The 20,284-nt window shown below is 37.0% G+C and overlaps 1 protein-coding gene across 6 annotated transcripts in view; it reads left to right on the forward strand.

The window, feature by feature from the left end:
• Window positions 1-20,284, forward strand: part of REEP3 (receptor accessory protein 3) — a 93,480-nt gene that overhangs the window by 34,424 nt on the left and 38,772 nt on the right. For 4 of the 6 annotated variants that reach the window (XM_042961157.1, XM_042961159.1, XM_042961158.1 and 1 more), the window contains one exon: window positions 6,448-6,520. In XM_042961157.1, the coding sequence (XP_042817091.1) occupies window positions 6,448-6,520 (73 nt within the window). Of the gene's footprint in view, window positions 1-4,267; window positions 4,327-6,447; window positions 6,521-20,284 lie in introns of those variants that run through there. The other 2 variants (XM_042961156.1, XM_042961160.1) reach the window with 2 other exon arrangements.

Raw genomic sequence — 20,284 nt, forward strand, 5'->3', positions numbered from 1 at the left:
CTGAATGTGGAGCTGGGAGGAGAGACACAAGGTGCAATGAGCATTTCCACCATACAGACGAATAGACGTAAATAACTTCAAGACCACATAGTAAAATGTACTAAGATGATTGGAAAATGCGTAGTTTGAATATTTACTGTCGGTTTTTAATACGTCTTATGTATTTAAGTTACTTTACCATAGGATACACAGGAAACTATTTGCATGCCTATCTTTGGGGAACTATGTGGTTTCAAAACAGGAAAAGACTTTTACTTTGCTTTTTCATTCTTATGTTCTTTAAATTAGTTACTGGTGTTAAATTTATGAGCAACAACAAACACAATATTAAAGCAGCAGCTCTCTGGGTGATTCTGATGTATGTCTAAGTTGAGGAACTACTAATGGTTCTCAGCCACTAGCTTCCTAAACTAAAAATGTTTTTCTTGGTTCTCTGGCACCTTAGAGCTGATTTTGCACTTCATCGCAGTGATGATTATATCCTATTAATTTACATGCTCTTATGTTCTTCAGAATGATTTGAGAACTTTTTTGCCAAATGTAGATGTTAAAATGCAAAAAAAAATAAGAGTTTCACTGCTAGAAAAAAATTGCAAAGTCGGAAATCAGAATTTGTAAATACAAATATGCCAATCTTAAGGTTCGCCATACTTGATAATCGAGTTGAACAACAGATTTTTTGTTTCTGAGCTTCCTAGCAATCAGGGATTGGGGGGAGGGAGGGCATAATATTTTTACCATCATATTCTCCTAGAATGCTAAGCATTGCATTTACTGAATTCCAAAGTAAATCACATACATGAAATTTCATGTAGAGGGGTACTCATAGACAATGCCCTTAACACATTCCTCTAGTATTTATAACCATGGGTTTCATATGGCTGTTTCCTATACCTCAAGAAAAAAAATTTTAAAACCATAAAAATACGTTCTTAATTTTTTTTAATGTTTTTTTTGAGAGAGAAACAGAGTGCGAGCCGGGAGGGGGAGAGACGGAGGGAGACACAATCTAAAGCCAGCTCCAAGCTCTGAGCTGTCAGCCCAGAGCCCGATGTGGGGCTTGAACTCACAGACTGCAAGACCATGACCTGAGCCAAGTCACATGCTCAGCCAACTGAGCTACATAGGCGCCCCAAGAATGTAATATTAAAAAGCATCTCAGTTGAAATGACTTTTCCCTTAAAGGAGAGGTTTAACAGTAACCTGATGGTCAAGCTTGATTCAAATTTGGAATGACACCTCCTAGAGGAATAAAGATTTAGAACAAGGCTGACAAAACATGGCAAATAAGTCTACTCAGCTTCTGTCCTTTGTAGGTGTGAGTTTATGGTGCTGTGTTGAAGAGGACTCTGAGACCAGGGTCAGCAGAAAGGAGTACAGTCTGTCTGGGTTACAGGAATGGAGAACAGCAGAGAAACTTCTGTGTGTTTGCCATCCTTATGCAGGCTATCTTACGTAAATTTCACTGGTCTCTGTAAAGTGGATTGCAGACAAATGCAGTTTACAATCTTCGATAAGGACCTGGAGTGTTATATTCTGTGTCGCTTTTTGAGAGTATATATGGTATCTGTGTTAATTTGTGACTAACTCATGCTAACAGCCTGGTGCATTTATCATCATTCTGGTTTTTGACTCTGTAGTTTATTTTGTCTATTTAATATTTGGTATCCCATTTTAGTTCATCTCCAGTCTGAGTTGTTTTCAGTTCTTTCATCTAATAGAACATCATCATTACTGTTTGTTTGTTTGTTTGTTTGGGAGTATGATTCTAAAAGCAGTGAAATAAGGAGAATTTGTCACGTAATTCCTGTGGGAGCATTATCTTGTTACACATTAGTATCATGTAGTTCCTATTATTGGCAATGAGCTACTTGTTGCACTTACTTTTAATGAACTACAACAAATTCTTTTATGTTATTAGAGAGGTATCTAAAGACAATCTCAGAGGAAATTAAAATAGTTCAGAAATGTTAATATCATTAGCTATAATATTTGGGGATTTTTTTTTTTTTTAGTAATGATACAGAAGTCAAACTAATGTCATACACCTTGTAAGTTTACTGGCTCTCTCATGCACTCTCCAAAACCCACATTTAAAAATTAGTGTTTATTTCCTAATGACATCCTAACGTGGAATAACTAGGCCAAACTATTCTTTAGAAGAGTAGCATCAATTTATATTCTTATGGGGAAATTACTCATTCAAGGACTATTTTTAACAGGCTTAGAAAAAAGTCACATAGATAGTCAGTAGGCATTTTTTTCAGCAGATGAACTGTGTTTTTCTAAGATATGGATTAGAACAATCATACAAAAACAATAATACAGTGTATCAGCCTCAGTATTCACATCTGTAGAATAGGTATGAAAATAGTACCGGTCTCTGGGTATTATTGTGAGAATTAAGTGCAGTAATATATGGAAACTGCTTACTATCCTGCATAGTATAAAATGTCAATAATTATTAATTATTAGTAGTCGTAGAAAGATGGTTCACCATAGCGTTAATTAAAATAGTAGTAAACATAGGAAAGGATTTAAATGATTTTCATCCGTATGAGTTAATATTATACCATGTCTTTTTTTTTTTAATTTTTTTTTTTTACATTTATTTATTTTTGAGAGACAGAGACAGAGTGTGAGCAGGGTAGGGGCAGAGAGAGAGGGAGACACAGAATCCGAAGCAGGCTCCAGGCTCTGAGCCATCAGCACAGAGCCTGACTCCTGGCTCGAACCCATGAACCGTGTGAGATCACGACCTGACCTGAAGTAGGACACTCAAACTGACCCACCCAAGCGCCCGTACCATGTAGTTTTTTTATGTTTATGTATTTATTTTGAGAGAGCATATGTTGGCAGGGGAGGGGCAGAGAAAGAGAGAGAAAGAGGGAGGGAGGGAGAGAAAACCCCAAGCAGGCTCTGCATGCTGGCCTAAGCCAAAAACGAAGAGTCGGACACTTAACTGACTGAACCACGCAGGTGCCCCATACATACCATGCACTTTTTTAAATGACATTCTTTAAGGATATGTAAAGACGTAACAAAATGGCTTATAATATCACGTTTACTGAAAGAGTATATAAATTTTTATCCTGCCCTAAGATGTCAGTTAATTATGCTTAAATTATGTTTTAATTAGGTTATAAAATATTGTTTCTAAAATATTGTCTTTAAATATGTTAATTATATTTTAAAATAATGTTCTTTAAAGAGATCATAGAAAAAACTGGAAAATGCCAAAATGCTAATAAGGATTAATGTTAAAGATTTTTTTTAATTATTTTTTTAATGTTTATTTATTTTTGAGAGAGAGTGCAAGCCAGGGAAGGGGAGAGAGGGAGAGAAAGAGAAGGGGACAGAAGATCCAAAGTGGGCTCTGTGCTGACAGCAGAGAGCCTGATGTGGGGCTTGAACCCACTAACTGGGAGATCATGACCTGAACCAATGTTGGACACTTAACCTACTGAGCCACCCAGGTACCCCAATGTTAGTAATTCTTAAAAGTAGATGATAGGTATAGGGAAGTTATATTAATACTATTCTGTTTCTATACTGTAGTTTTCATTTTTCATGATTTCTTAAAAGAATGACAATAAAGTTTAAATCCTTGGAATTAGTGTTTTGTGACTTGTTTATAAAGGTGTAAATTAATCCCTTGGCCAGTTTTGTTATTAAAATTTTATTGGTACTTGAAGGTTTTTTAAAGCATTTAAGAGAATGATAGGTCAAACTTGAAACCATTTGATAAAAATTATAACAAATACATATAAATATTTGGAATGGCATTTAACAGAAAAGATGGTTCATTCAGTAATGGGATTACTTAGTGATTTTTGTCATTTTTTTTACTATTTTACATCTTCTAAAAATTCTACAGTAAACTGTGTTTAGAACCTTAATAAGGAAAAGCTTTAATCAATATTTGATGAAATCCAGATAACTTTTATGCATTAAGGATATTATTCTAGGGGCGCCTGGGTGGCTCAGTCGGTTAAGCGTCCAACTTCGGCTCAGGTCATGATCTTAAGGTCCGTGAGTTCGAGTCCCGCGTCGGGCTCTGTGCTGAGAGCTCAGAGCCTGGAGCCTGCTTCAGATTCTGTGTCTTCCTCTCTCTCTGACCCTCCCCCATTCATGCTCTGTCTCTCTCTGTCTCAAAAATAAATAAACATTAAAAAAAAAATTAAGGATTTTATTCTAGTACTAAGAGCACTCCTCCTTGTTGCTTCAGAGACTGGTCTTTGAATACACTGTTCTTCTTTCTCTAGGACAGTTTTGGTGAATGATGGATTTATGTCTGAATATCTGTCCAGAAAATAGCTATTTCAGGTATTTTCTACATATGAAATACGATATAAGGGCCACCCTATTACTACATTCTCATAAAATTTCCTTTTTAAAAAAAGGTACAGAATTTTCAATATAGCCAGTGTTCATATATAAAACTTTACCTTAGTGGGAGGAAAGGGTATCATGAGTATTTTGGCAAAATTTTCCCTCTTTAGGCAGAAATAAGATTAAGAGGAAATGAGTAACTATTTCTTCCTACCTCCAGAACTGAAACAGTATTCAAATTTATGAGTGAATTTTATTTGTAGCAAACACTTTCTTTATAAACCATGAGTTTATTTTGTAGGTGGCCTTTTAAAATAAACTATATGATTTTATACACTGTGCTCATACTCTGGCTTTATGCCCGACCTCCCATGTCGCAAACATCCAGAGTAAGACCCAATATTAAAGAAAATAAACCAGAAAAAAAAAAACCTAGAAAATATTACAGATGTTAGTAATAAATTACTCAGTAATATTCACATTAGAGCAGTAATAAATTATAATAGTGGTGGTCCTTAAAAAATTGTCCCACTGTTTACTAAGACATTTAGCCTTTCCTGTGTTCCAATTGAAATACATTATTGTTTTGTATTCTTACAAGAGTGAGATGTTAGGGGATATTGTGTTTATTCATTTGACTGATTCTATTCAATACAGAGGTTAAAAAATAAAGGTAAAGCACCTATATGCGTTGTATAAACTAGCACCAAATCCTTACTATATATGAGAAAATACCTGTTTTGGAAATCACTTACCTTAAAAAATACAATCTAGAATATGCTAAAGGCAAAGTGATTAATCCTGACACATTCTAAAATTCAAAACAATTTAGGGGTGCCTGAGTGGCTCAGTTGGTTAAGAGTCTGACTTCGGCTCAGGTCATGATCTCGCAGTTTGTGGGTTCGAGCCCTGCATCGGGCTCTGTGCTGACAGCTCAGAGCCTGGAGCCTGCTTCAGATTCTGTGTCTCCCTCTCTCTTGGCTCCTCCCTTGCTCGTGCTCTGTCTCACTCTGTCTCTCAAAAATAAATAAATGTAATTAAAAATTAAAAAAAAAAAAAGAATACACACTATAGAATATTTGGGGGCAAAAAAATCCCATGATGTGTCACATGAAAATGCCAACTGTAAACCATATATATACTGTTATGCTACCTCTATGTCTATTCTTTCATTTTATGTGTGATTGTACATATCTGTTGGGTCTGGGATTTGGTGAAATAGTCTTCACAGATGGCATTAAGTCCTGTTAATGATTTAGGTATTTTATAAATGTTTACAGAGAGCTATTTTAATGCATGTTGTAATATATCAAGTATTGATAATTAGAAGCCAGTGCTTCTCAAAATCATGGAGTAAAGGACACTTTTGTATTACAGGTTGTGCGTGTACATACATGTTATATTTAGATTTTGGGAATGTTACATGTGGATAAAAAGTAGGATTGCATACAGTAAAATGTTGCCTGCAGTTATATCTGGGAGAGTTGGGACAATTTTTTATTTTTGGTGATTTTCTACCTTTTCCAAATGTTCGAGGAATCATATTTTTTGTGATGAAAAAGGTTTTATTTTAAAATTCAAATATAGGGGCCCCTGGATGGCTCAGTCGGTTAGGCGTCTGACTTCAGCTCAGGTCATGATCTCACAGTCCGTGAGTTCGAGCCCCACATCGGGCTCTGTTCTGACAGCTCAGAGCCTGGAGCCTGCTTCGGATTCTGTGTCTCCCTCTCTCTCTGCCCCTCCCCCACTCACGCTCTGTCTGTCTCTATCAAAAAATGAATAAACATTAAAAAAAAATTTTTTTAATAAGTAAAAATTAAAAAATAAAATTCAAATATAATTAAGTGTTATTAGTTTCAAGTATACAAAGAGAAATTTTTTTTAAAGGTGATTTTCCCATGATACTATACCTAGAATATTGAAATCCTCTTTTCGTTACAAAAGTATTTTTACTTTGCTTTCTGAGCGGATTTAGTCTGCACAAATATGCATTTACACAAATTTATATTATTGCATATTCCCTATGTAGTTTCTGCTTTACTATTAGGTGAAATTTTCATGAGCTGTCAAAAGCATTGTTGTATGTGATTAGTCTCTCATTCTTTTTACTTTTAGGTTGGTGTTTGGAATGCTTTATCCTGCATATTATTCGTACAAAGCTGTGAAAACAAAAAACGTGAAGGAATATGTAAGTATAGTTTTATGAGTGATTGATTCTAATTTAATGTATCTGTGATATACAAGACCAGAAAATCATTATTTTAGAAATAGCTGGGATACTGTTTTTGGTTAAAAATATTACATGAATATGAGTTTAATGAAGTTAGTCTTTTAAAAATAATTTTGAATACAATTCCAAAGTGGAGTTTCGAAAAAAGTTCACTGTCAGTTGGTATTTAAATAAGTGTACGATCCAGTGAGTAATTGGATCTCTTACTCATTTTGTCTCAGTTCCAGTATAAGAAGTTAGGGGGCTGTCTGGTTTTTAGCCTTGTGAATTTATAGGTACACTGAGAAAGAACACAGTTCTTTCTTACTCCAAACCTTTTCCTTTTTTCATAACTGGTTTGTCACTTTTTAATTCATATAAGTATACAGATGTCTTATCACTGCTGACAATAGCAGTCTTTTTTCTTCTTAAATCAGACTCTACAGTTGACCCTTGAACAGCACAGGGGTTAGAGCCACCAACCTCCCCCTCCCCTGCAGTGGAAAATCTGAGTATAATTTTTTTTTTTTAATGTTTATTTATTTTTTGAGAGAAAGAGAGAGTGTGTGAACAGGGGAGGGGCAGAGAGAGAGGGTGACAGAGGATCCAAGCAGGCTCTGGCGGACAGCAGTATAATTTTTAACTCCCCCAAAACTTAACTATTAATTGCCTACTGTTGATCAGAAGCCTTACCCATAAGGTAAACACATGTATGTGTATTATGTACTATATTAAAAGTAAACTAGAGGGGCACCTGGGTGGCTCAGTCAGATAAGCGTCCGACTTCATCTCAGGTCACGACCTCGTGGTCCCTGCATTCAAGCCCCACATCTGGCTCTGTGCTGACAGCTGGGAGCCTAGAGCCTGCTTCAGATTCTGTGTCTCCCTCTCTCTCTGACCCTCCCCCACCTCTCTTGCAAAAATAAACATTGAAAAGAGAAAAGTAAGGTAGAGAAAAGAGGTTAAGAAAAATCATAGGGAAGAGAAAATACGTTAATAGGCCTGTAAAACAAATTTATGGGTAAATGGACCTACACAGTTCAAACCTGTGTTGTTCAAGGGTCAACTCTACCAGCCAATACATTCCTCCTCATTTGGAATGTTTGTCATACTGTTATTAAAGGAGATCTTTTTTTCTAAATCTGATTAGCTCTACAGTTTAAACACAGGGTGAATTTTCTCAACTTTGTGCCCATTTTTTCACCTATAAAGTATTATAAACCCAGGATAAGAACTTGTGTGCCTCTGTGTGTCTTTGTGTATATTTCTGTGCTTACGGTATACTCCTGTCTTCCCTCCAAATCTGGGTGATTTTGTTGGGAAAAGAAATAAGTACAAATTGAAAATGAAGTTTATATGAGAAGCTCTAGTGATACAAAGATATCAGTGGGCACACAGATACCATGCCCTAAAATAAAAAGGAGGTAACAGTAAGAAATATGAAGGTATAATAAATTATAAATAAATATACAAAGCTATAAATAAAGTATGTAAGTTATAATAAATTATAATAGGCCTGTCATTTATAAACTAATGCTAAAAGAACAGAAAAGATGGTGTTTAGGGATTAGCCTAAGAACCATTATAAAATATTAATTCATTTCTTTATTTTTTTAATTTCTTTTTAATATTTGTTTATTTTGGGGGAGAGAGAGACAGAGTACGAGCAGGAGAAGGGCAGAGAGAGAGAGAGGGAGGGATACACAGACTCGGAAGCAGGATCCAGGCCCTGAGCTGTCAGCACAGAGCCCAACACGGGGCTCGAACCCATGAACCATGATATCATGACCTGAGCTGAAGTCAGACACTTATCCAACTGAGCCACCCAGGCACCCCAATCCATTTCTTACTATGTGTCACTTTAACTTTGTTAGTATTATCTTTTAGAGACTTAAAAACATGGGTTTCTGTGTTTGAATCCTTAATAAACACTCAGATTTTTATTCCTGTATTATTCTATAAATTTGGGATGAATAAGAATGGTTCTAACCCTGAAATTTTAATTCTACTTCATAAGTTAAAGATAACCTTTGGACGAGAATCCAGTAACATTCTTATTGAAACTGATGGAAAAACTAGGGAAGTAGAAAGGCAATTGGTTTGATAATTACATGGTAATCAACTCTCCACAAATGAAAAAGCTAAAAGCAAAAATGGTAAGGCAGGGCATTTGCTTTTGACAAGGAAATGTGCTACAACTCGGAAGACGTGGTGACCAAGTTGACTGCCATCAAGGCTGCTAGCGAGACCAAGCTGAGATATCATATTAAAACATTTGCATTTATATGATTTCCTACCAATTTCAAAAATACTTTTATATATTATTGTTTGCAATAGCTACTATAACAAAATGCCAAATACTTACTGGCTTAAACCAACCCAAATGTATTTATTCTCTTACCATCCTAGGGAACAGAAATCTGAAATGGATTTACAGGGCTGTACTCTTTCTGGAGTCTCTAAGGGAAAATCTTTTACCTTACCTTTTCTAGCTTCTCCAGGCTGCCTGCATCCTTGGCTAATGGTTCTATTCCTCAGCTTCAAAGCCAGAAACGTTGAGCTGAAACTTCACACATTTCCATCCCTCTAGTTCTCTCTTCTGCCTCCCAATTCCACTTACAGGAATGCTTATGGTTACCTTGGGACCACCTGAGTAACCCACGATCTTCTCCACATCTTAGGGTCAGCTGATTAGCAACCTGAATTCCATCTGCAGCCTGATTACTCCTTTACCATGTAACATACTCACAGGTTTTAGGAATTAGGTAGGACATGGACATCTTTGGGGTAGGGAGACATTTTTCTGCATACCATAATATCTCACTGGTCCTCACTTCAAAAATAAATAAATAAATAAATAAATAAATAAATAAATAAATAAATAAATAAATAAATAAAGTCAGGGAGAATGTTTTGATGTTACAGTCTCGGAGAAATAAATTGACTTACCCAGGGTAACATGGAACATTAAGGCAGGAATCATACCAGATTGGATATGTTGTTACAAATATTTCATTCTGTCTCTTCTACCAAAAGTAGGTGAGGATTCTAGGTTGTAAAACAGTTTTCACAACCAGCCAGTGGATGTGCTTCCAAAGTAGACCTCCAGGAGCCACAAAAATAAGGATATTTTCAAAGAAGGGCAATGAGGCTGTTTAACCAGTACTTAGGGCAGGACTCTTACATATCGAAATCAACTATGATCAGAACGGCTAAAGATGAAATTAGGTTTTGAAAGGGTTGGCAGGTAACTATTTCCAACCTAAATTTAGTTGTTTTTTGGGTTTTTTGTTTAGTTTTGTTTTCAGTTTATTAATTTGAGAGGGTGCATGCACGTGCCTGCACAAGTGAGGACAAGACAGACGGAGGGGGAGAATCCCAAGCAGGTTCCACGCTCTGTGCTGGGCCCATCGCAGAGCTCAGTCTCACAAACCTCGAGATCATGACCTGAGCCAAAATCATGAGTTGGAAACTTAACCCACTGAGCCACCCAGGTGCCCAAACCTAAATTTACTTTTGACAAAATGTTTGAATATTATTATCTTGCTGAGTCTCACCTAGCCTTACTTTAAACTTTGATTATAACAGTTTTATTAGAACTCTGTTCTCAGAAGGTTTTCCTATATAGTGATCCCATCCTAATTGATTTTGGTTTGCATATGGTAATTTCTTAGAAAAGTTAACCTTCATATTTCCCTATTATATTTTAATAGCCTTTTATATTATCTGATATTATATTATTTGTATGTGTATTTGTCTTCCCCACCAGAAACAGCTCCATAGAGTTTGGTTGTTTTGTTAATGGAGTTTGGTTGTTTTGTTAACTGATACATTTCCCTACCTAGAACAGTACATGGTATATATAATAGGTACTCAATATTTTTTAAATGAATGAGTGAATGAATGATTAAGAAAAGGAAGAAGAGTTGAAGAACAATGTACATTTCTTAAGGGGATTAGTCTAGGTTCTCAGCTTTGATTCTGCTGGGTTAAGGAGTACACAGTCCAGTCTGACTTAACCCAAAGCTCAGTGTCTTTGTGGTATTTCGTTGTTACCTAAATTCCACTGATATCTACTTCAAAATTGTTTTCAGAAAGCAAACATTTTAGATTAATTTACTTCTTTCCACCCTAACTACTACCATTCCCCTTAAGCCTACAAACAGTAGATTGCACCTGATAAAACAGATGCTGTGCTCAAATCAAAACAAATGGAAAGTGCTGTGTATTTTGGCAACCTTCCTTTCTTCCTTTGCCTATTTTTAAAACAGAGCTTTCCTAGGATATAATTTCCTGTATAGTGTGGCTGATATGGCCTACTTAAAGTCTTTCAGCCTTGCAGTAATTGAAATGTAAACTTACTGAAGAATTAGTATGGTTTTGCAAATTTTTTTAGGCTTATACCATCTCGTGACTTGAAAATAGAGTGTTTATTTCCAAGTCGTGTGTAATTGCTGTAGCTTTTCTAGGAAACCGTGTTCTTATTCTAAGAATGTTGGAGAACGTGGCAATGAAAAGATTGGCTAACAGCACATAAAAATCAAAATCAGACATTTGGTCTGATCACAGAGATTTACTGTGAGCAAGAACAAAGAACAGGGAAAATTCTGGGAGATTACTCTTTTAAAGGCTTAGAAATAGCCCTCTACGGATGCCTGGAAGGCTCAGTCAGCTAAGAGTCTGACTTCAACACAGGTCATGATCTCATGGTTCAGGGTTCGAGCCCCGCATCAGGCTCTGCACTGACATTGCAGAGCCTACTTGGGATTCTCTCTCTCTTCCTCTCTCTCTGCTCCTCCCCCACTCACACATCCATTTTCTCTCTCAAGATAAATAAATAAACTCATTAAAAAAAAAAAAAAGGAGCTAGCCCTCTAAAACCCTATTGACTTGGTTTTGAAAGTGACCTAATTTTTCCTAAATACTTGGGTGATATGAAAATGAACAAATATACCACATACTAGCTTTATAGTTCTTGTCAATTGGTAAAATCTGAAGTTATTTACTAGTTTTAGAGTGGATATAGAAGGGAAAAAATGCAATAAAGTACTTTTTTTTTTATTGTCAAGAAGTGTTCCCCAGCCATCTTTTCATATTTTGGATTAAAAATACTCATTTGATTCAAGGGTTTTAATTTGGGAAGTGTAAAGGTTAACCCACTGATTGAGATGGAATTTTTGAAAATTAGTCTTGTTAGACCACATGTTTATTTGTTTATTTTCCACTTTGATCTACTTTTAATTTAGCTTTTGTTTTTATCAAAGCTGTAATTATTTAAATTTTAAAAATCAAATAGTTTCTAAGGCTTATTATGAAAAGAACAATTCCCCACCTTCCCCATCCCCATTTCTCTCTAGAGGCAACTACTTTCAGCTCTTCTAGCTGAATCCTTTAGTATTTATTTCCATATCTAAATGACATGCTTATATTACCATTTCTTAATTTTTCAGATGGGCATTATCAGTTGACTTCTTGCTATCATTAAGGATGATTAATAGTAGTTATCACATATAACTATACACATGCATATTTCCCTGTCCATTATAGCCTCCCAGGGTCATTACAGTGTAATTTGTATTGGATCAGTATTCAGTATTTGCATTACGTAGCCTAAGTTAGAAAGAAAGAAGCAATAGACTAAACAAATAAAGAACACAGCACCTAGAACCAGGCTGCCAGGGTTAACATCCCAGTCCTATCTGTTACTAGCTATGTCATTGTACAAGTTATCTGACTTTTCTGTGCCTCAGTTTCCTCATCTGTAACATGAGAACTGTTATAGTACTTAGCTCCTCAGGTGGTGGTGAGAATTACATGAGTTAATGAACATAAAGCATTCAAATCAGTACCTGACATAGAATAGTACCTGTTGTATAGGATTTTTCATGATAGAAACACTATTTGCATTTGGTCTCTGTGGTATCCTATCATTACCATTTTTTTTCCTGCACAGTGGTTTGTTTTCCCTGCTTGTTATTCATTGTCTTGTTTTCTGGTTTGTTGTTTGGTTGGTTGGTTTTTCACTTATGTGGGATTCTCTATTATTGCACATCTACACCTGAACTCTGCCGCAGTTGTGTGGATTTCTTCTCAGTGTATTATCATCCAATGGATATTCCAGACTAGCTCTTGTTTTAGATCCTCAGATTTCTTAATCTCCTGTTTTCCTCCTTTTTAAGTTTACTTCCTCATTTTAATGAAGTACATCCTTCCGGAGAAGACTGTGTGAAAGACAAATTTTTTGAGATGCCAGATTGGAAATAATTTTCCTTCAGAATTTTGAAGACATTTCTCCATTGCCTTTTAGCCTGTAGTGTTGCTGTGGAGAGTCTGAAGCCATTCTGATTCTCACCGGCTTGTGGGATCTTTTCCATGTGTGGAAAATTTAGGTTTAAAATTTCATGATTATGTGCCTTGGTGTGAATCGATTGTGGTAGATTTTGCTAAATCCTCCCCTTTTAACTTGGGAAATCCTTTGTCCTTCAGCTCTGGGAAATTTGGTTAAAATTTATTTCTTTATCGATTTTCTCTGCTTTGTTTTCACTGTTTGTTCTGTCTGGGATTCCATTTATTCAGTTGTAAAGCTACTTGGACCAATTATCTAATTATCTGATCTTTTTTCTTCTCTTTCCTGTCACTTTTTGTTCTATTTTATGAGTTTCTCAATGTCATCTTCTAACCCTTTAGTTAATCTTTAATTTCTGTCTCTGTGTGTTTAACTTCTAAGAGCTCTTTTTATTTTCTGAATGTTCCTTTTCCTATAGTGTTCTATCCTTATGTTGTTTAAAATAGCTTTCTTTTTGTCTATGTATATGAAAAATGGGGGTTTTTTTAGATATGTTCTTTCTACATAGTCTCTCCTTTGACTTCTGGTTTTTGTTTGTTTGAGCCTCTGTCTCTCATGCATGATTTTCCCAAATGTTGGGTAATATTTGGTCCTCCACTCACATTTGAGTATGATAATCAAAAGCTGGTTACAAGGCCTGCACCCACGAAGAGGCTTGCTGAATGTCATCTTTACTGTAGGGTGATCTGACAAGGCAGCTGTATTTGTTCCCAGTGTTCCCGGTTGTACCACAAACAAAGTGGCTTAAAAAAACAGAAATATATTGTCTCACAGTTCTAGAGGTTAGAAGTGCGTAATCAAGATGTGGACAGGGCCAATTCCTTCTGAAACCTGTTGAGGAAAATCCTTTTCTTTTCTTTTTTCTTTTCTTTTCTTTTCATTTCTTTTCTTTTAAGTTTATTTAAATAATTTATTTTGGGAGGGGGAAGGGATAGAGAGAGAGGCAGAGAGCGAATCCCATGCAGGCTCTCTGTCAGCACAGAGCCCAACACAGGTCTTGAACTCACAAACTGCGAGATCATGACCTGGGCCGAAACCAAGAGTTGGATGTTTAACCGACTGAGCCCCCCAGGCACCCTGAGGAGAATCCTTTTTTGCCTGTTTGCAGCTTCTGGTGGTTGCCAGAAGTCCTTGGCATTCCTTACCTTCCGGGTGCAGCACTTTGGTCTCTGTCTCTGTCGTCACATGGCGTTCTCCTCTTGTGTCTGTGTATCAGTCTCTTCTCTCCTTCTTACAAGGAGCCAAGCATATTAGATTCAGGGCCCACTATACCCCAGCATGACTTCGTCTTAACCAATTACATCTGCATTGGCCCTATTTCCAAATGATGTCACATTTTGAGGTACTGGGGGTAAGAACTTTGTATTAGCTCAGGCTGCCATCACAAAATACCACACAGTGAGTAGCTTAAACAACACAAATTTATTTTCTCACAGTTGTGGAGGCTGAAAGTCCAAGATTAGGGGGCCATCAGGGTTGATTTGGGGTAAAGGCTCTTCCTGGCTTGTAGACAGCCATCTTCTCTCTGTGTCCTCACATGGCCTTTTCTGGATGCCTGTGTTAAGAAAGCTCTGGTGAGTTCTTTCTTATAAGGACACCAGTTCTATCAAATTAGGGCCCCTTTATGACCTCATTTAATCTTAGTTACCTCCATAAAGGCCCTGTTTCCAAATACAGTCACCTTGGGGGTTATGGCTTCAACATATCAATTTGGGGGAATCACAGGTCAGTCCATAAGAGACTTCAACATATCTTTCTGAGGGAGACACAGTTCAAACCATTACAACTGTTTCCTGGGAAAATGATCAGTGTCTGTATGTTTAGATATTTTCTCTCATGTCAGAGTCTTCAGACAAGATTCTTCCATTCTGAAAGCTACTTGGTTTCTAGCGTTCCGGTGAGAGACTAAGGGTTGGGGGCTCTCAATATTTAATTTATAAACTAGAACTTAATGCCTACTCTCAACTGTGCCAGAGATTTGCAAATCCAGAGGCCCTTTGACTCTTCCCAGAGAATCAGCCGCAAGGTTCCTGTGGGAGGAAGGAGGGGCATCACCTGACCGCGAAAAGGGGAGGGCATCTGGGAGCCTACCTGCTCCTCAGGCAGACTTAACAGCCATACTTCCTGGCTTTTGCCCTCGTGACCAAGGATTGTGTCACCAGTTCTTGAGCCTTTGGGGAGCTCTGCGGTGTAAAGTTGGATTGCTTCTCAACTTTCCCACTGTCAGCTTAATATCCAATTTTCTCAGGCCTCCTAACTCAGGTGCTCCTCTTCCACTTCCTTCCTACCTCCCCCAAATTCGGATTGCTGTCTTCTTTTCTTCATTCTTCTGGACTTGTCTTTTTTAAAAAAATCACGTTTACTGTTGTTTTAGTGAGATTTGTGGTAAGGATGCAATTAAATGTTTATGTGCAGTTTATCAATCTCTACCCAGATTCCCAAATTGTGTGAGTGGAACACTTCTGGTTGAAATATACTGTGATATCAAATATAACTTATCATGAAATAAACCATTATTGTTGGTTTTTAAAATGTGCTCACATAGAAGACAGATTTAAAGTAGTAATAGATACCATTTGTTTTAGATCTTTGACAACAATTTTGAAGTTTAATTTTAACTGACATACAGGGAATCCATGTGTATCATGTCTTGAGTTATATGGTTTGTAAATCAAGTATTGATACATAAAAATCACAATTTTCACTTAGGACAGTTGAATAAAGTCACTTGGGACAGTTTATTATCCTTTAATGAACTAAACCTACTTTTACTTAAAGTAAAGCAGGTGACGAATATTGTTTTATAAACCTAATTCTTGATGTGCCAAGTTTACATATTGTATGTATAATACATATCAGTATGTAACTTCACTGCTGAAGTAATTGATGCTGTTATAATTAAGTGACTTATATCTTCCTTATGTTTTCTAGAAATGATTTCTTCATGATCATCTCATGACCATTACAGTGGATCCACTTTAGGAAACAAGTGTTAAATTTAAATAAGGTTATTTACTTGGGGAGGGTGTTTAATGAACACCTAGCACGGTTTTTTTCTGAAATTTTAGAATGTGAGGGGCGCCTGTGTGGCTCAGTTGGTTAAGCTCCAACTTCAGCTCAGGTCATGATCTCATGGTTAGTGAGTGAGCCCCGTGTCTGGCTCTGTGCTGACAGCTCAGAGCCTGGAGCCTGCTTCGGATTCTGTGTCTCCCGCTCTTTCTGCCCTTCCCCCGATTGTTGTTCTCTCTGTCTCTCTCTCTCTCTCTCACTAAATAAATAAATAAACTTTTAAAATAAAATAAAATAAAATAAAATAAAATTTTAGAATGTGAATTAGAGCACCCCTTGACCTTTTATGAAGTAATTCAGAAGCATCCCCACAGTTTTCATGCTAAGATGCAGCCGGCCGACTGCAGCAGTCTTATCCTTTACTAACTTCCCGTGCAAATGCTTTGGAAAACATGCACAAAAGGGAAAAAAAAAAAAAAAAACACACAGTAACATTCAAACCTAAGAGGCTAACTTGGGCTTTTGCTAATGTCTAGGAAGAATTTTACGAACTGTAGTGCCAATGGAAATAGACTTTTTAAAAACAGGGACAGAAACCGTTGTTTCCATTAAAGGAAATGTTGTTAAGTAGTAAATTGGAGGGAGGCCTAGCCACCTCCACCCTAATCCCGTGATGGAACAGCTTAAAATCCGAAAAGCTACAGCAGCCAGAAAGGACTGCCACCACCCTCAGTGTGGGGAGAACGTGTTCAGAGGCTGCCAGTGTTCTGCTTCCCCCCCCCCCCTTATCTACTCACACCCCATAACCTCTCTGCTGTGAAGAAACCTCCAGTAAGTTACAAAAAGAAGAAATAACAACTGAGTACAAGGGAAAATCAGAAGTGCGGTACTAGATGAATTCAAAAATAAAAATGACAGTAATTCATATTACAATTTATATTCTGAATCACTTTGAAAGCCTGTATTTTAGGGGCGCCTGGGTGGCTCAGTCAGTTAAGCGTCCAACTTCGCCTCGGGTCATGATCTCATGGTTCATGAGTTCAAGCCCCACATGGGGCTCACATCCCATTTCAGATCTTCTGTCCCCCCGTTCCCCCAACCCTGCACTCTCTCTGCCCCTCCCCTGCCCACACTCTTTCTCTTTTAAAAATAAACATTTTTAAAAAAGGAAAGAGCCTATATTTTAAAAAGGAAGAAAATGAAACACTACACTCGCAAAGCAAGAAAAAATACCAAAATAAAATAATCTGTAAAGGAAGTAGAACAAACAAAGCAATAAAAAAGCAGAAATACAAATAAAAAACAAAATTGAGGGAATTAAAGGAAGAGTTGTTCCCTTAAGTAAGTCTAATAAGGTAAACACTTGAAATAGTTAAAGTAGGGAGACGAATAGTAGAGGGATTGACACAATGAGAAATCAGAAAAGATATAAGCAAGCAATGCTAAATTAAAATTTAAAAATAATAAACTACCTAAAAATTCTCATTTAAAATTTTTTATTGGGGCACCTGGGTGGCTCAGTTGGGTAAGCATCCAACTCTTGATTTCTCATGGTCATGAGATCAAGCCCCACATTGGGCTCTGTGCTGGGTGTGGAACCTGCCTGAGATTCTCTTCCTCTCTCTCTGCCCCTCCCCTGCTCACGTATGCACGTTCACTCACTCTCTGTCTCTAAAACAAACCAAAAAAATGTTTAAAAATTTTATTAAATTTTATATTTTTATTAAAAATTTTTTATTTTTAGAAAATAGAATCTTCTCTGATAAAATATACCTAAGCTTTTGCCTTTTCAGCTAAAGTTGACAATATTTTTCCAGAGAAATTTTCCCTTTTACACAGCACCAGGATCTACCTCTGATATGTTTAGATATGGACTTCGTCTTTCCATAACATAATTTTAGAAATACAGTGCTTTCCCAACCACAGGTGTAATAATGAGATTGTCAGCCAGATCACCACCACACTGTGAAAGGTCCTCCTAAAAATATAAAAGCTAGAACTGTTCCCTAAGATTTTAGCTAAGTTAGAAAAATAAAATCTTTCCCCAAACCTCATGTAATTTTAAAAGCTCATGAGAAATGTTACTTCAGAAATATAATAGAATTGTAAAAACATGAAGTTCTTTTGAAAGACTACAAAAAATTTAAAGTATATCTAATTATACAAATATATGAAATTTTGGGACACCTCAGTTGGTTAAGCATCTGACTTTGTCTCAGGTCATGATCTCATGGTTTATGGGTTCAAGCCCTGTGTCAGGCTCTGTGCTGACAGCTCAGAGCCTGGAGCCTGCTTCAGATTCTGTGTCTCCCTCTCTCTCTAACCCCTCCCCTGCTCATGCTCTGTCTCTCTCTCTCTCTTTCTCTCTCTCCCCCTCTCTCAAAAATAAATAAATTTTTTTAAAGTTCAAATATATGAAATTTTGCCTATCTTTTGGCTATCAGAATGAATATAGAGTGATTCCTTTTCTTTTTTTTAAACCACAGATCCAAACTCGGTAGGTAACATGGGAAAGCAAACTTCAAAAGGTCTTGAAAAGTCACAAAAATAGACTGACTTGAGTAATTTTACTTTAAAATATTGTATTAACTTACGAAGGTTTCCAATAGACATCTTTTTTTAATGTTTTTATTAAAATTCCAGTTAATACACAGTGTACTATTAGCTGCAGGTATATGACCCAGTGATTCAGCACTTCCATACATCATCCGGTGCTCATCACAAGTGCCCTCCTGAATCACCCATCCCCCACCCACTTCCCCTCTGATAGCTATCAGTTTCTTCTCTATAGTTAAGAATCTGTTTCTTGGTTTGCCTCTCTCCTTTTTTCCCTATGCTCATTTGTTTTGTTTCTTAAATTCCACATATGTGTGAAATCCTATGGTATTTGTCTTTTTCTGCCGGACAGAAAAAGTCACAAAAATCGGTGGAGTTGAATAGTCTTATTTTAAAATATTACATTAACTTTGAAAGGTTTCCAAGAGGCACATCTTATTTTTCTTTTAGCTTTTTTTAAGTTTATTTATTTCTGGAAAGAGAGAGCAGGGGAGGGGCAGAGAGAGTGAATCCCAGGCAGGCTCTGCACCATTAGCACAGAGCCCAACTCAGTGCTCGAACCCGTGAACCGTGAGATCATGAAATGTGAGATCATGACCTGAGCCAAAACCAAGAGTCAGACACTTAACCAACTGAGCCACCCAAGTACCCCTCAAAAGGCATCTTTTTTTTTAACTTTATTTTTTATTTTTTAAAATTTACCTCCAAATTAGTTAGCATATAGTGCAACAATGATTTCAGGAGGAGATTCCTTAGTGCCCCTTACCCATTTAGCCCATGCCCCCTCCCACAACCCCTCCAGCAACCCTCAGTTTGTTCTCCATAGTTATGAGTGTCTTCTGTTTTGTCCCCCTCCCTGTTTTTATATTATTTTTGTTTCCCTTCACTTATGTTCATCTGTTTTGCCTCTTAAAGTCCTCATATGAGTGAAGTCATATGATAGTTGTCTTTCTCTGACTGACTAATTTCACTTAGCATAATACCCTCCAGTTCCATCCATGTACTTGCAAATGGCAAGATTTCATTCTTTTTGATTGCCGAGTAATACTCCATTATATATATATACCACATCTTCTTTATCCATTCATCCATCAATAGACATTTGGGCTCTTTCCGTACTTTGGCTATTGTTGATAGTGCTGCTATAAACATGGGGGTGCATGTGTCCCTGCGAAACAGCACACCTGTATCCCTTGGATAAATGCCTAGTAGTGCAATTGCTGGGTCGTAGGTAGTTCTATTTTTGGTTTTTTGAGGAACCTCCATACTGTTTTCCAGAGTGGCTGCACCAGCTTGCATTCCCACCAACAATGCAAAAGAGATCCTCTGTCTCCGTATCCTTGCCAACATCTGTTGTTGTCAAAAGGCATCTTTTAAATGAAGTTTTAACACTTCTGTTTTAGTATGGTATATCTTTTCTTACGATGATTGTCAAAATCAATTATTGGAGCCACCAAGAGAAGTTTCTGCCATTGATATGATGTTTGAATGTAATTTCAGCCTACTAAGTCAACATTCTTACCTTTTCCCTGTAGGAGGCAGATTTAGATTTACCCTAAGAAAGAGAATCTAAGGGCACTTCCTTCTTGGGAGAGGGAGGAGTCTGCACCAAGTGGTCAGTGTCCAAATAACTCTGGGTTCTGGTGATGGGTAGACAACAGGGACATTCCTCACGGAACCTCTTCAGTGTAGAAGAGCCTGTAGGCTGCTCTGCCAGGAGAATTTACTCTAAGTTATAAACAGTGCCTCTGAGAGGTGGGCTAAAGGTTCAGCTTCTTCATTTTTTGAGCTTTTTCTTTAAATGATGGTGTACCTAAACAGTGTTATGAAAA

The sequence above is a fragment of the Panthera tigris genome, chromosome D2 (assembly GCF_018350195.1).
Source record: "Panthera tigris isolate Pti1 chromosome D2, P.tigris_Pti1_mat1.1, whole genome shotgun sequence".
In the NCBI taxonomy this organism is placed as follows: domain Eukaryota; kingdom Metazoa; phylum Chordata; class Mammalia; order Carnivora; family Felidae; genus Panthera; species Panthera tigris.